Below are 14,852 nucleotides of genomic sequence, written 5' to 3' on the forward strand. Positions count from 1 at the left end.
TGACAGATCACTCCAGTCTCTTTGCAAGGAAACCCTAAATGAGGTCACAAAGAGTCAGACACGAATGAAAAACAACTGAACAACTAAACCAATCCAAATGAAGACAGTGTGGTGTGGTAGAAAGTGACCTCTTTTGGGTTCAGATCCCGGCTCTGTCACTGTCTATGTGACCTTGGGCAGGTCACGTCCTCTATGAGCCTCAGTTCACTTATCTATAAGGCAGGACTGTTTGATTTGGTCACTAAGGACCCTACCAGCTCTAAATCTGTAATCCTATCACCTACTTCTAGGGTCTTAGCAATCACAATGAAGAAGCAGTTACTGGAAAGTTGATCTGAGGAGCTACTGCTTGAATGAAGGGCAAACTTGGATTCACGTTGTTTTAGACCTCTTTCCTAAGAAAATCCACAGAAAAATAGACTCTGAAAAATGAGGTTATTATTATTATTATTATTATTGATTATTGATATTATTGATATTATTGAGCTAGGACACAATGATAAAAACTGCTTATTCCATTAATTCCTTGATTCTCTTAATCCTCATGAGCTTATTTTATTAAAAAAAAAAAGTTAATGGTCAGCATCACCTAACTGTGATGTTATTGTTTGGTCATGTCTGAATCTCTATGACCCATTTGGGGTTTTCTTGACAAAGACACTGGAGTGGTTTGCCATTTCTTTCACCAGCTCATTTTACAGATGAGGAAACTGAGACAAACAGGATTACGTGACTTGCCCAGGGTCACACAGCTAGTGAGTGTCTGAGGCCAGATTTGAACTCAGGAAGTTGAGTCTTCTTAACTCCAGGCCTGGCATTCTATTCACTGTGTCACCTAGTTGCCCTCTTTACTTAAATTATCTGCAACATGTGAGCCTCAGAACATTTCCTTTTTACACTACTGTCCAAAATAGAAAGAATTTCAGTGCTAAAGTTTTTTAAAGCATAAAATTGTCCTTTAAAACAATGATATTTGTTAGTCTGGAAATTTCATAGCTACTGAGGGCGGGGGTGGGAGGATGGGGGGGGAGGGGAGGAACGGAAACTGACTTGTGATTTCATTGGTAGGGAGACTCCCAGATGAGGTGACTCCCGAAAAGCTGAGGCCCAAATCTGTAATTTCTGCTGCCAGGGAGACTATCTTGAGGCCAAGAGTTCTGAGCTGCAGTGCACTATGTCAATTGAATGTTTGACACTAAGTTTGGCGTTAATATAATGAGCCCCTGGGAGGGCCAGGGGTAAGGGGGGAGGGTAGGGTAGGAGAGAACACGTAGCCTAAGAAGGAGTGAATTGGCCCAGGTCAGAAATGGAGCAAGTCAAAGCTTCTCTACTGATCAGAGGGGTCTGTGCTCATGAGTAACCTCTGCACTTCCAGCCTGAGTGAGAAAGGGAGAGCAAATCATTAAAAAAAAAAAAATTAAAGAGAAGAAGCCTAGCACCTGTGCTGCTACATGGAGTCTTACAGAGTTGTCTGGGGGTGCTGAGGTTAGGTGAATTACTCAAGTTCACACAGCCAGAATGTGTGAAAGACAGGACTTGACCAGTTCTCTATTCTCTACACCACATGCCTCTTTATTAGAGTATTTTTTCAGGAGACATCTAATAATATATAAGGACAAGAATGAAATGTCCACTTCTCATAACAGTTCTGAACAAGCTTATACTGAACAAGATGCTATTGTGTTTAACAAATCAGTTATTCTTTCCAAGAGCTCCCTAATTCAGTCTGACAAAATGTTGCTCATTGTCTAATGATAGCATTATAGCGCATATGATTGAAGGAACCCAGTCTTGAGTCTGGCAGCAGCGGGGACAAACATGTGACACACGACTTCCAAATTCTGCAATGCTCAGCACAGTCACATAGGATGCATGACTCCACAGCTTAATTTCGAAATTCCTCCAGCACACTTTTGAACCGGAATTTGTCAATTATAATTTGTGTAAAATGTCTGTCATGAATACGAAAGCAAAATGCATATCCGGCTTGAATTTCAACTAACCTAAATATAGTCTGGTAATGGATATTAGTCAATGGCTATTTGTGGTTCCATCAGTTGTCTTAAAACCACCACAGTGAATTGGCCAACAGAGACAGAAGTAGGTTTATAGTCAGAGACCATGGGTTCAAATCCTGACTTTGCCTCTGATCAGAAGAGTGTTACCTACACCAGATATTTAACCTTTTTGGGCCTCAATTTTCTTATTTGTAGAATGAGGAAATTAGACTATCTGATCTCTAGGCTTCCTTCAAACTCTTAATCTATAATCTTATGAATATTCATTACTGGTGTTTATCTTATTAGTTATCAGAACCAATATTGTATTTCTATCTTCTCTTGATTTCTTGAGGAATTTAAAACTAGCATTTCGGTCCCCAAGGCTAAATTTCGCAGTATAACAAATATCACAAGAAGCATTATCAACTATGTGACACGTTGGCAAATACTAATAATAATAACAATAGCTCTGATTTGTTTATATAGTACTTTAAAGCAAACAAAGTATTTTCATTCAGAACTCTGGTAGGTAGTGAAAGCACCATCACCTCCACTTTATAAATGAGGAAAGCGAAACTCAGAGAAGGTAAGTGCATCATAGTAGGTCACAGAGCTAGCAAATGGTAGAACTGAGCTTGAACTCAGGTCTCCTGAAACTAAGCCTGGTGCTCTTTCCATTAAATCACATTACCTCTTGCGGTAGATTCTAACTTATTGCTCCATCTCTGCATAACGCTGTCTGGTATGGGGAAATTAAATTCTAGAATCTTTCTCATTTTACAAAATGGGATATATTGCTCACCTCCTTCACAGGTTACTATGCAGGATGCTCTCTTGACAAAATATGTTACAAATCTTCACCACTAATTTTATCAGAAGACAATTGTAAAAGTAATGTCTTGTTGGAGCAGCTCTTCTGTCAGTTGGTAAGAACCATTATAATATAAAGTTTGTTAACCTTGGAAATTGCCTTGAGAATTCAAAAGCATCCACTATCTACAAGACTAGAACTCACCCAAATTGATAAATAGGGGAAAAAAAGAGAATTCTATTTTACTTTTCGATATGAATCTTAACACGAGGAAATTAAAAATTTTCCAATAAACCATATTAGGGTCCATAGAATCTAATTGCCAGGAAATTCTTTTTGGCGTCTAATCTAATACCCTCTGATACATCCATTGCCTCTGATGCATAAAACATGAATGAATCATGGCTTTTTTGTGACCATACCATAGAGTGACAATAATGAAATTAATCTTAGAGTCTTGGGGTCTTAAATATCCTGTAAGACTATGACTTAACTGAAATCAGAGGGCTCCTCTGTTCGTCATTCATCAACAACAACAGCAAAATGGAGAGAGTTTGTTAAATGATCTGAGAACATGAATAGAAAAGTGCTAAATGCTCTTTGAAATTTTTACATTAACTTTCATAAACATTATCATCATCAACTATGCTAAAGTCTAGAATGGAGTGATTTTCACTTTTCCATCTAAAATGTATTATCTTATTAGTTACACTCCCAATTTTTAATGTAGCCATCGTGTCAATAAACAAGTGGTATACCCAAAGACAATGTGTGTAGTAAAATGGGATTACCTGATTTTATCATCAATAGCAAAAGACAATTTGATGGGTTAGTAAGAAGCAATTAACAATTTAAAAAGACACCTGTAGAATATCTAATTGTATCAACATTGTCACTCCCATGAAAAGAAAATAAGATCATACCTGAAGTGTGTTAAATGTCTCTGGATATCGAGGTCTAGTATTGGAGTAGGTCTGGATGATCCAAGTGGTGATCTATCTTGGCTCAAAAGGTCTTGGAATTCTTTACAAATTTGTCTAAAACAAAAAGAGCAAGAGTTGGAAATTAGACCCCAGTGAAAGGGCTTTAATTTACCTGTCTGAGCCCAAGTGATTTAGATGCTCACATAAACATCACATTAATTCTATGAATTCTTTGCTTTTCGTACCTGTGCTAGCACATCTTGCTCAATGGAATATTAAGTATAAAGTTTGGCCTCTGTAGTATACAAAGAATGAATTCCATTTTTTTCTAAAAAAATATCATTGCTATATGGACATTCAATCTACAACAAATCTAAGCTGTGTCTATGAACTAAAACTTATTCTCTAGTCTCATGGCTGATGTGACTTATGCTTATGGTAATAATTAGGTCTAGAATACTACTAGACTCTATCGCCAATGCAATTGCAGAATGCCAAAATATATGGATTTGTGAACTGTGATGCAATTAACAGTATTGACGGTTTTGGCCAATACTGTACAGCATATAATGTAATTGAAGAACAGGACAAATCATCATAAGCAAGTGCTGCTGTGTAGACCTGGATATTGTTGTAAATTAAACTCACCATTTTAAAGTGAAACAATATTTTTATTCATGTATCAAGGGGCTAACCAGTCACTGAGCATCATTAAATGCAAATATTTTCTTGTGAGGTTAAAAAAAATAGACCAAGTCCCTTACTGCATTCTTTTAAGCTGACATTCCCTTGAAGAACTTTTGTGACATACTTTACAGATAAAGGACGTTGGTATAATCAACACCTTTACATACTATAGTCAGTAACAGCATTCAGATTTGGGACAAGCTCACAGAATCTTCACTCCATTTCCCTTGGGGGGCAGTTGTGATGGTGGAAAACATGGAGAGGAGAAATGGAAAAATTAGTTCTTATCTGCTGTAAAGGAAGTGAGATCTGTCCTTTAAAAAATGTTTCCCTTGCCAAATGTCTGGTTAGCATGCTACGTTTTCATTTCTAAATTCACATTTCCTAGAAATGGAGATAGCTATTTTGCTTGGTAGATCCCAATTTTAAATTAAGTCCCTACTTTGTTTTTACTGACAAGGTAGAATTTTAACTTCTTGGAATATTATAAAGATTTAAATTTTTTTCCAATTGTTTTGTACGTGTGATTCATCCAGTTAAACAATTATTGCATGTCTCAAACCCGTGGCCAAAAAGAAATTAGCCTCAGAGCAACAGAGAACTACTGTGAAAATGAAAAATCTGTCCCTCAAAACTTATACTACCATCTTTCAGGCTACTAATGCAAACTTCCAGAAAGCAACAATGTCCCATTCCTGATACCCACCAGTGCCAGAAAGGCAAGTGGACATTTTATAGCCTAGTGATACAAACCTTCAGTCAAATTCCTTTATTTTAATCTTCAAGCTTTCTTTTAAGTTCTGATTTTATTGCCTTCAGATCTCAAGGTCTTTTACGAAGGCAATATTTTGGAAAACCTTATAAAGAGATTTCCTCAACCGATAACTCTAAGAAATTTACCCATGATACACAAGAAGCTGAAATGTGCTAGCTTGTGTTCAGTCATTTTCAGTCACGTCCCACTCTTTGTGGCTCCATTTGGGGTTTTCTTGGCAAAGATACTGGAGCGGTTTTCCATTTCCTTCTTCAGCTCATTTTACAAGATGAGGAAACTGAGGCAAACAGGGTCAAGTGATTTGCCCAGGGTCATATAGCTAGTAAGTCTCTGAGGCTAAATTTGAACTCAGGCCTTCCTAACTCCAGGCCCAGCACTCTATCCACTGTGCCACCTAGTTGCCCTAACCTAGTAAGTACTTACTGTTGACTGACTGGGCATACAGACCTCTTTTCCTTATCTATAAAATGAAGGGTTTTGATTACATAATATCTGAGGTCCCAACCAACTCTAAAATGCTGCTCTTATTTAACCTAAAGGCAAATAGCTCTTCTAACTCATGTGGACTTCAAGTATCATATTCATTTTTTGTGTCACATGGTGGCTCCATTAGTATTGTATTAATGTATTACTATTTCAATAGTAAATTCAATTACTCCCATATGCATAGCTACATATCATATCAGCTAGATGAGAACCAATACTTAAAGGTGTTTTGGTGGGTGTGGTAAGTGTCTGGGGTCACATTTGAATTCATGTCTTCCTGCCTGTAGCCCCAGCACTCTATCTACTACACCACCTTGAATGCCACTTTCGATGCTTTATTTACATGCTCAATCCACTGAAGTAGGTCTTTTTCTTTCCTTGATTTCGCAACAATTACCTTAGGAAGTTAACTTGACCTCACTATGGTATTTAAAGAATCACTGCTAATTAAGAAAATTTGTAATGCTGTCAGATTTATTTTTGTGAAATTCCTCTTTTTTTGCTAGATGAAACATTCCATTGTGAAATATTGTGGATAAAGATGATCTTTGAGGAATTACAAATTTAAATGTTACTGTTTGTAACTCCGTCTTTACGGACAAAAACATTCCAGGCATAAGTCTTAAGATTATGTAATGTACACATCTTTGAGTTGGTTCCTACTTGATGTTTGAATTGAAAATTTATTCTGTTCATTTAATGAAGGATCATGAGTACAATTTAATTTCTCCACTTTACTTTGCTATAAGAGCAAACTCACAGTACCCTAAATGGAGAAGAGGCCATTCCTGCCCCTCACACACAGTTACATCTTCATGCAGAGACTTAATCTAAATTGAGTTCCCATGCAACTTGGTATACAAATGCTTTCTTAGGAGCATTTTTAGAATTAAAAAAAACCCCACAAAACTCAGCTTCTATTTCCCTCCTAAAATGTGTTTTAATTACACCAAAATATTTATTTCATCAACAACACACTGGAAACAAAATGGAAATACAAGACTAACTGCACAAATCGATGGGCCTTAAATACAATCATATACTTGGCAATATAACTGTATAAAACTGAATCTGCTATTCACTGAGGTGAAAAATAAATATGCGATTCAATCTGCTACCAATGCAAATCAGTAGTTAAATCCGCAAGCCAATGAACTTGGGAGATGGTCCTTTAGATTCAAATGCCCCAGTCTTACAAACACAGGTGAGAGATAACTACTGGATTTCAGAAACCTGTGAGTTCAACTTTGAGTATGTGAATTGGCAAAATATCCAGTTTCTACCTTTGAGGGACTTTGAAAACTACTCATAACAGAGTGTTTCAGAGAACACATGCTGGGTCTATGAATATTATGCATTCATATATCGCAAAAACTGCATGTTACCTTTACAAATTCATAAATTTATTATATATTTATGTTATTTGTACTATGTAATTTATGTTGATTGTATACATTGAGTGGATGACCTATGACTATTTCCCTTCTAGTCTAGAATATGAGCATTAAGCACATGCTTAATTCCTGGGAGAAACTGAGACTTGGTTTGTAATAGTTCCTGTAAATAAGAGACCTGAGGTTATTTAAAAATGAGAGAAGGAAGGAACCTGGATAAGGTTGGGGGACACAAGAGATAAACCATTCAATGGATCTTTACTGAGGAATAATTTAGGTCCTTTCCTCCAGCAGTATTCAGAAACTTTGGCAGTGTCAATTTTATCCTAAAATATAGGCTCAGATCTTATGTGTGGACCTTCATACCTTTTTTTTTTTATCATTGTGGTCTACAGGAATTTGTGTGTACCTTTCTAAATGGATAAGAAAGGAACTTTGCAAAGCCTTCTTCAAATTCTAAGTTATGATGTCCAAATTAAAATTTCCTCTTGAGAAAAAAATCAGATCTAGGTTGGGATTGAAGACCATAAAATTATGTACTCTTACATATTTAATTAAACCAGAGCTTATTACACTATATTTGGAAACTGAAGGTCATTTACTAGAGTCCAAGAACAACTAAAATTATACCTATATTTATGTCTATCTCTATATCTATCTGTATCTATATATTTTCCTACTGTTAAGTATCTCTAGCTTGAGTAAGCTCACCCTGAACTTCTTTGCCAGTTTCTTAAGAACAACTTCCCTTATCTTCTTCCACATCTACCAGTCCTATAATGACTTTCTTATCAACCTGAATGGACTCAATGACTCTTTATCACCAAGTTGTCAAGACTCCCTTTTCCTCCTATGTACATAAAGAAATCTATACATATACAAAGTGATTCATCTTTCCTACACTGATTAAAGTACTTGGAATAAAATGGCTGTTTGCATGGTTCTTCAGTAGAGATTGAGCCAAATACAGAAGAAGTACCCTGTGAAGCTGTGGGTCACTAATATGCTACACTCATTTCAGATGTTCTACCCAAGTGGAATTAGGCCTTCCCCTCCTGTTTAGCTCTTTGCTCTGTTTTGAGTCACACATTTTGAGAGGATTATGACTGGTGGCCCATCCTCCTTTCCTTTAGCACAAGTCCAGGGAACTAAGTATCTGGAGGCTGTTTGTACAAGAGGAGGCTAGCTGTTTAATTGCTGTTGGTTTTTTTGTTTTGTTTTTTGTTTGTTTGTTTTTAGCCCAGTTGCTCAGATTCTTTGATTCTGTGTGTTGGGATTAAAAGGGCCATGTACAGTAGTATCAAAGAGTCATGGATTATAGTCCCAGGACCAGAGTTCAAATCACATCTCTGCCACTACTACCTGTGTGACTTTGAGTAAATCATTTTACCTCACTGGGCATCAATTTCTTAATCTGTAAAATAGAGATGGGCTACATGACCTCTGACCTTCCTTCAAGTTCTAAACTATGTTCCCTTTCCATCTTTAAAATGTCTAGGTCATTCTAAATTTTGGGCAGGGCTATGTAAACATCAAGTTCTCAATGCTTTATTGGCCCTAAAGAAGTGTTAAATAATCATCACAAAGAAAAATTCATTGGCTATGGAACTGTTTCCTAGGCTAATTATCTCTATCTTCATATATAACATGAAGTAATCAACTATAAAATATAAATCAAATAACTTCTTGCTACATACATACATACATACATATTTATATCTATGTATATGTGTGCATATGTATACACACAAAGACACAGGATCCTATCTGGATTTTACTTTAAATAGGCCATACACAAGTGCCTAATAATTCAATATTACCACCTCTCCCCTCCTTATGGCTCCTAGTACAAATAAATTTCCTTGTATCCTAATATCACCAAATAATTACTTGCATAATTTCATGTAAATTTTTGTAATGATGTGACAGGTCATGATGCTAAAAATACAATATTCAATGATCATGAAAGTTCACTTAGCAGTTAAAATCTGAAAAAGACCAATGACTTATGAAAGAACTCACAGAATTCCTAGGACTAGGAGAATCCGTGGAGGGGCTTTATAATAGCAAAACTCAGATGCTTAAAGTTTTGTTTTCAGTTTAATTCAGCTGTTGGAATGGGATATCTAATGCCCACCAATGTAATGATGAAACCTGGCATCCAGCCAATTGACTGCACTCCAAGTACCTACAGGCCATTTGGAAACAGAGCAACTGTAACTAGGCTATTGTATTGCAGGCCTGTACCTGTGAACACTTTGGAGTATATAGTTCTTGGGTTCTGGGACTATCCTAGGATGGCACTAAATGTAAAATAAGGGGTAATGTCTTTCAACTTGGGATCATCATATTGTTTTCATTATTTTATCTGGTTTACCTTGAGATTTTGATCAATTCTAGGTAATAAATCACTTTTAATTCCTCTTAGAAGTTTTGATCAACTCTAAGGTGATGCAGAGAGTCACATTAAGAAGGAAAGAAGTCAAATGGATTAGCAGAGTACTCATAACACCTCTTCCCCACCAATTTTTTTTTAGAATTGGAACATCTTGTAGGAGAAAGACAGTTATAAAGTCACCCCTTATCCTTCCATAGGGGTCCTGTGGGTTGATAAGTAGCCTTAGTCCAGAGAATACCTCCTGATGGTACCCATAGAATGAGAGTTAGGATGCAACCAGGCATTAGCAGGTACACCCAGGTACTCCTGGGTGACTTGGATTCTGCTCCAGATTATTTTTTAAAACTCTATTGGGAGGGAAGTTAGTACAGTGGATTTTACATGAAAGTGGTGGTGGATCTAGATTTTCTATCTAGCTTGATCAGTGATTTCCTTTTAGGATCTTTAGTAAACCACTTACATACATTGCGCCCCTTTCTCTTGAATGTAGGATAACAGTGTCTGCTATTTTTTTTCTGGTGATATTATGAGTATTCAAATCACTTGCATACATTGTTAGTTCCTGGAGGAAGCTGAGATGTAGTCTCTAATGATCCCTCTAAGTAGAAGACCAGAAGGATTGTTTAAAAATGAGAGAAAACCAGGCATGGTGGTGGACTATGTGGTGGCACACACCTGTAAACCTAGCTATTGGAGAGGCTGAGAATGGTGTATTTCTTGAGTTTGGGAGTCCTAAGTTTTCACAGAGTAGGCTAACTGCATTTCCATACTAAGTTTTGCATTAATATGGGAAGCCCTTGGGAACAGGTTGAGGGTAGTACCAGGTTGCCTACAGAAGAGTGAACCAGCTCAGGTAAGAAATGGAGCAAGTCAAAGCTGCCAGATTGATCAGTAGATCAGCCCTTGAATGGCTTCTGTATTTCCAGTCTGGGGAAGATAAGAAGAGCTAGATTTTTTTTTTATGAGAAAAGGAATGAAGCAGAATTAACACAAGAGGTGGTGGAGTTATTCAATGTTCAAACCATTTAATGGATCTTTGCTAAGGAGTTAGTTTAAGTACTTTCCTATGGCATGTTTTCAGAAGCTTCAACAACAATAATTTTGTCCCAACAATATAAATCCAGATATTTTATCTTCCTTCTTCTTTTCTGTCTTTTCTTGTCTCTTCTTTTTTTTTCCCAATATCTATCAACCTGTTCCTATTTCCCTTTGCTCGTGTGACATTTAAAAAATTTGAGCCATAATTTCTCGTAACTTATCATTTTATGAATAATGCTAGCATATCACCAATAAAATGGGTCAGTAACACTCTTGAATGCCAAAGACCTCTTATAGAATGCATTCAAAGCTTATATGTCCTTTGAAGGGTGTGTGTTCCTGACTCTGATTGTATCATTGTTATTACAATGAGAGCTGGATCTATTCTAATGAGGGTCAGGGAGATGTAATTTTGATCATGCCATTTACTTCCAAATCACCCCTAGCTAGGGGAAACCTAGACAAAAGATCTATATCCTCTACCCAAGCCTGAACAGAAGACAATGGGCTGGGGTTTCACCTTAGATTAAATTCCTTATAAGGTTGGGTGGGTTAGCAATACCTAGATTGAGGAGAATGTTAATCCTACCTGCTATCATCAGTCCTATCCTTCAGAGGCTGAGCCTTGAAATGAGGACATTAGAAAAAGGGGGAACTGTGGATCTCTCCCAATTATTGGTTATTAATAATCATTTGTCTCACTCTCATTCCTCATTTTCTATATTTTGGCCCCTGTTTTCTCTTTACTTCTCTCTGAGATGAGATGGCAGTTTGTTTAGAAGAAAATTTTCTTCCGTCAACCTGACCTGTACGGTACAATCAATAGATCCTCCATCCAAACAGCACCATGCTTTTAAACATCACATATGCTAGTCAAGGGAAGAAGAAAAAGCACGCAGTTTGAATGCAAGAGACCTTGGCTCAGATGCTGACTCTGCTGTTTACTAACTGTGTGAATTTAAACAAGCTATTTAAACTCTTCGGGCCTCTCTTTTCTCATTGGTAAAACCAGGTGATCTTTAAAAATTGTCTCCTTTAAAGTGACTTTCAGTTTTTCTTTTATTATAACAGTTAAACCTTCAGGATCACTCTTATAATTGTCCTTACAGCTATTTAAAACATTATTGGAGGAAGAATTACAATTCTATTTGAGGGTCAACATTTTCATCGATGTAGATGATCCAAACTATTTTAAATGAGTGACAATATCTGTATTCAAAAGCATATTATTAAGCTTAATATAAATCTAGACCAAATGTGTGTACACATTAGAAGTTATTAAGCAACCCATATTCATTCTTATATTTTCTCTCTTTCATTTTAAACTAGAGAAATTCATTTGTAAATCCTAGTTTAGTCATGGTGAAGCAAATGTAAAGTAGGACATTTGTTTGAATGTTATTGAATACCTATAGATGGCACCATCATATTTCAAAATGGCAAGAGGAGGGCCTGAACCTGAAAGGCCTATGTTTATATCTTCTTATTCTCTAATTGTCAATAATGCTCGTGGCTCTCCTAGTATGTCACTCAACGAATTGTCCTCCATTGATTAGAACATTTTCTTTCAAAATATTTTTCATTCTACCTTGGAAAGGGTAGAATTACAGCATTACAATATCTTACCTTTGTAGAATGCATTTTCCTCCAAGTGTCTTCACATCTATTAACTTTCTTTTTTTTTTTTCATCTTTTTTTTTTGAGGCAATTGGGGGTAAGTGACTTTCCCAGAGTGACACAGCTAGTGAGTGTTACGTGTCTGAATCTGGATTTGAACTCAGGTCTTCCTGACTCCAGGGCCAGTGCTTTATCCACTGCACCACTTCTATTATAGCTGCCTTCTATTAACCCTTTCTTGAGGCTGATAGAATAGTTGCTATCAGCTCTATTTTGCAGGTGAAGAACTAGAGATCTATAGCAATTATGCATTTTGTCCCAGTTCATGTAACTAATTAATGGTAATGATGAGGGCGGGGCCCAAGCCAAGATCTTCACCCTTTGCCTCAAAGGGAATCTGATTTACAGGCCCTAGACCCTCATCTCCCTTTGAAAGCCTTAGCTTTACCTTTTAATCTTATTCAGATTAAAGGCCCTAAAAGCCTTAGGTTCCCTCTTGTCTATAAGCCCCAGAAAGGCCTTCCTTTGTCTCCTTTTGAAAGTCCTAGCCCCACCTTGATTTTGTGCAGATGCCTTTCAAACTTTTGCCTTCCTGTTCCTCCATTATCTATTCCCATTGTCTATTCAATCTCACCGACCTCCCCAATTAGAATTGTTACCTACACCCTTTACCCAACCCCCTTCTCTGGCCACCCAAAGTTACTTTGGTATTTAAGATCCACCTTGGCCCTCATTTAGATGCTGAGAATCTCAGGCCCACAAGGCTGAGAACCTCTCATGCCCGCTCGTCTTTACGGGCGTCACCAGGCCTATATGTTTTACCACCAATAAACTTTTCCTCTGGCTGAAGAAGATTTGGGTTGAATTCATTCAGGCAGGGCCCGGTACCGCGATCTTGGGGTCCCAGCACCCCAAAACCCCTAGACCTCTTCAGTAAAACCACTAATTCTGCTCCCTTTGTTGATTACCTCCTATTTACCTGAACTGCATCTTGCTAGTGTATAATATTTTAAGGTTTGCAAAGAGCTATACAAATGTCATCTCATTTTATCCTTAAAACAACCCTGGGAAGTTGATGCTATGATGATCTCCATTCTGTCCATGAAAAAACTAAGGCAGAGAGAGGTTAAGTGACTTGGCCAGGGTCAAACAGTAAGTAAGTACCTGAAGCAGGATTCAAACCAAGATTTTCCTGAATTCAGGTCTAGTGCTCTATCTAATGGGCCACCTAGCTGCGTAGTTGTTTGTATATTATCTCCCCCATTAAACTGTGAGCTGCTTGAAAACAGGCTATTTTTTTTTGCCTTTATATCTCCAGTATTTACCACTGTGTCCAGCACATTGTAGGTGCTTAATAAATGCTTGTTGACTTCTAGTGTGGTATTTTTTTCCATTTTACCACAATGCTTCTGGGTCCTGATCACCTTCAAAAATCTTTGAGAATCACATCAGCATTTATTAAAGAATGATTCTGAAGCAGTGGCATAATTATCAGAATCCAGCTCTCTTAAAATCCCTTTCTTCAACACTTCCTGCATGCTTAGGAACCATCTTTCCTGAAACTCTTATCAATGGTAATGGTAGTTCCACAGCTCACTGAAGTCAGTTAATAAGGCTGCTATATTGTCTATGTTGTCAAGGGGACATTTCTCCTTTTATCTTCCCTGTCTTTCATGCTTGAATGCTGCTTTTCAGCCTCCACTTGATCCCACAAAGATCTCTTTCAAAATAGTTGATGTATCCCTTGCGTGTTTTCCCTCATTCAAATACACTAAAATACTGACTATGAAAATGCCAGGTGTCTCCCCCCATTTGACTTACTTTGTAGCTAGAATCATCTTTTTCCTTGCTGTCTGTTCTTTCTGTTCCATATGCTGTCTGGCAAGATGTTCTCCTACTGCCTTGGCTGGAAACTCTGTTTCACAAGTGTAGCCAAAATCCCGAGCCAAATGTAAAGCTTCTCCTGTTAACAGAAAAAAAAAATCAATCCTCGTATAAATTCTCAGCAGAAGTATCTTATATGTATTTTTAAAAATATTATGCATCTTGAGGTATGCTGAGGTGGGCATTCTCCCATTCGTTTCCATAAATCCTTTATGGGAGAAGGGGGAGATATTATATTCTAATTTAATAATAATAATAATAATGATAATAGCTAACATTTACACAACACTTGCTATGTGCTAAGCACTTTACAATTCTTATCTAATTGATCCTCACAGCAATCTTGTAAAATAGGTGTTATCCTCAATTTACAAATGAGGAAACTGAGGTTAAGTGACTTGCCCAGGGTCACATAGCTACAAGTGTCTGAGGCTGGAGTTGAACTCAGATCTTTCTGATTCCAGGCCCAGAGTTCTATCCACCACACTGTCTAGTTGTCTTATTTGCCTAATTACTCAGCAAACTGGTAAAAGAGCCAGGAACAGAAGCTAGAATTCTCAATTTCTCATCAAAGGTTCTAACCACTGGACCAGATTACTTTTCTGATATACTCATCAGAAGTTCAACATGTAAATATTCTGGGAAGAGGGCTTACAGATTTGTTACTTTACTTGCATTCCATTTAAGTCTATCTTGAACCTCACCTTCCTCCTAAGACTCCCAAACAGTTAATATTTCCAAGTGATAGCAGCACTTAGGTTGATAAATGTACCAAAGGACATTTGGAAGAATTTGATGCATTTTGGAAAGTATAATAATTGAAATTATTCTCAATATGA

General features: G+C 37.2%; 1 protein-coding gene across 1 annotated transcript in view; it reads right to left on the reverse strand.

Annotated features, from left to right (window-relative positions):
* TFAP2D (transcription factor AP-2 delta) overlaps nucleotides 1–14,852 on the reverse strand; it is an 81,342-nt gene that overhangs the window by 25,202 nt on the left and 41,288 nt on the right. Inside the window, exons 5-6 of the mRNA XM_020993947.2 lie at nucleotides 13,951–14,092; nucleotides 3,735–3,848 (exon numbers count right to left, since the gene is read on the reverse strand). Coding sequence (XP_020849606.2) covers nucleotides 3,735–3,848; nucleotides 13,951–14,092 — 256 coding nt within the window. The remainder of the gene's footprint in view (nucleotides 1–3,734; nucleotides 3,849–13,950; nucleotides 14,093–14,852) is intronic.

This window comes from Phascolarctos cinereus, unplaced genomic scaffold (genome assembly GCF_003287225.1).
Source record: "Phascolarctos cinereus isolate Bilbo 61053 unplaced genomic scaffold, phaCin_HiC Scaffold_5;HRSCAF=322, whole genome shotgun sequence".
Lineage (NCBI taxonomy): Eukaryota > Metazoa > Chordata > Mammalia > Diprotodontia > Phascolarctidae > Phascolarctos > Phascolarctos cinereus.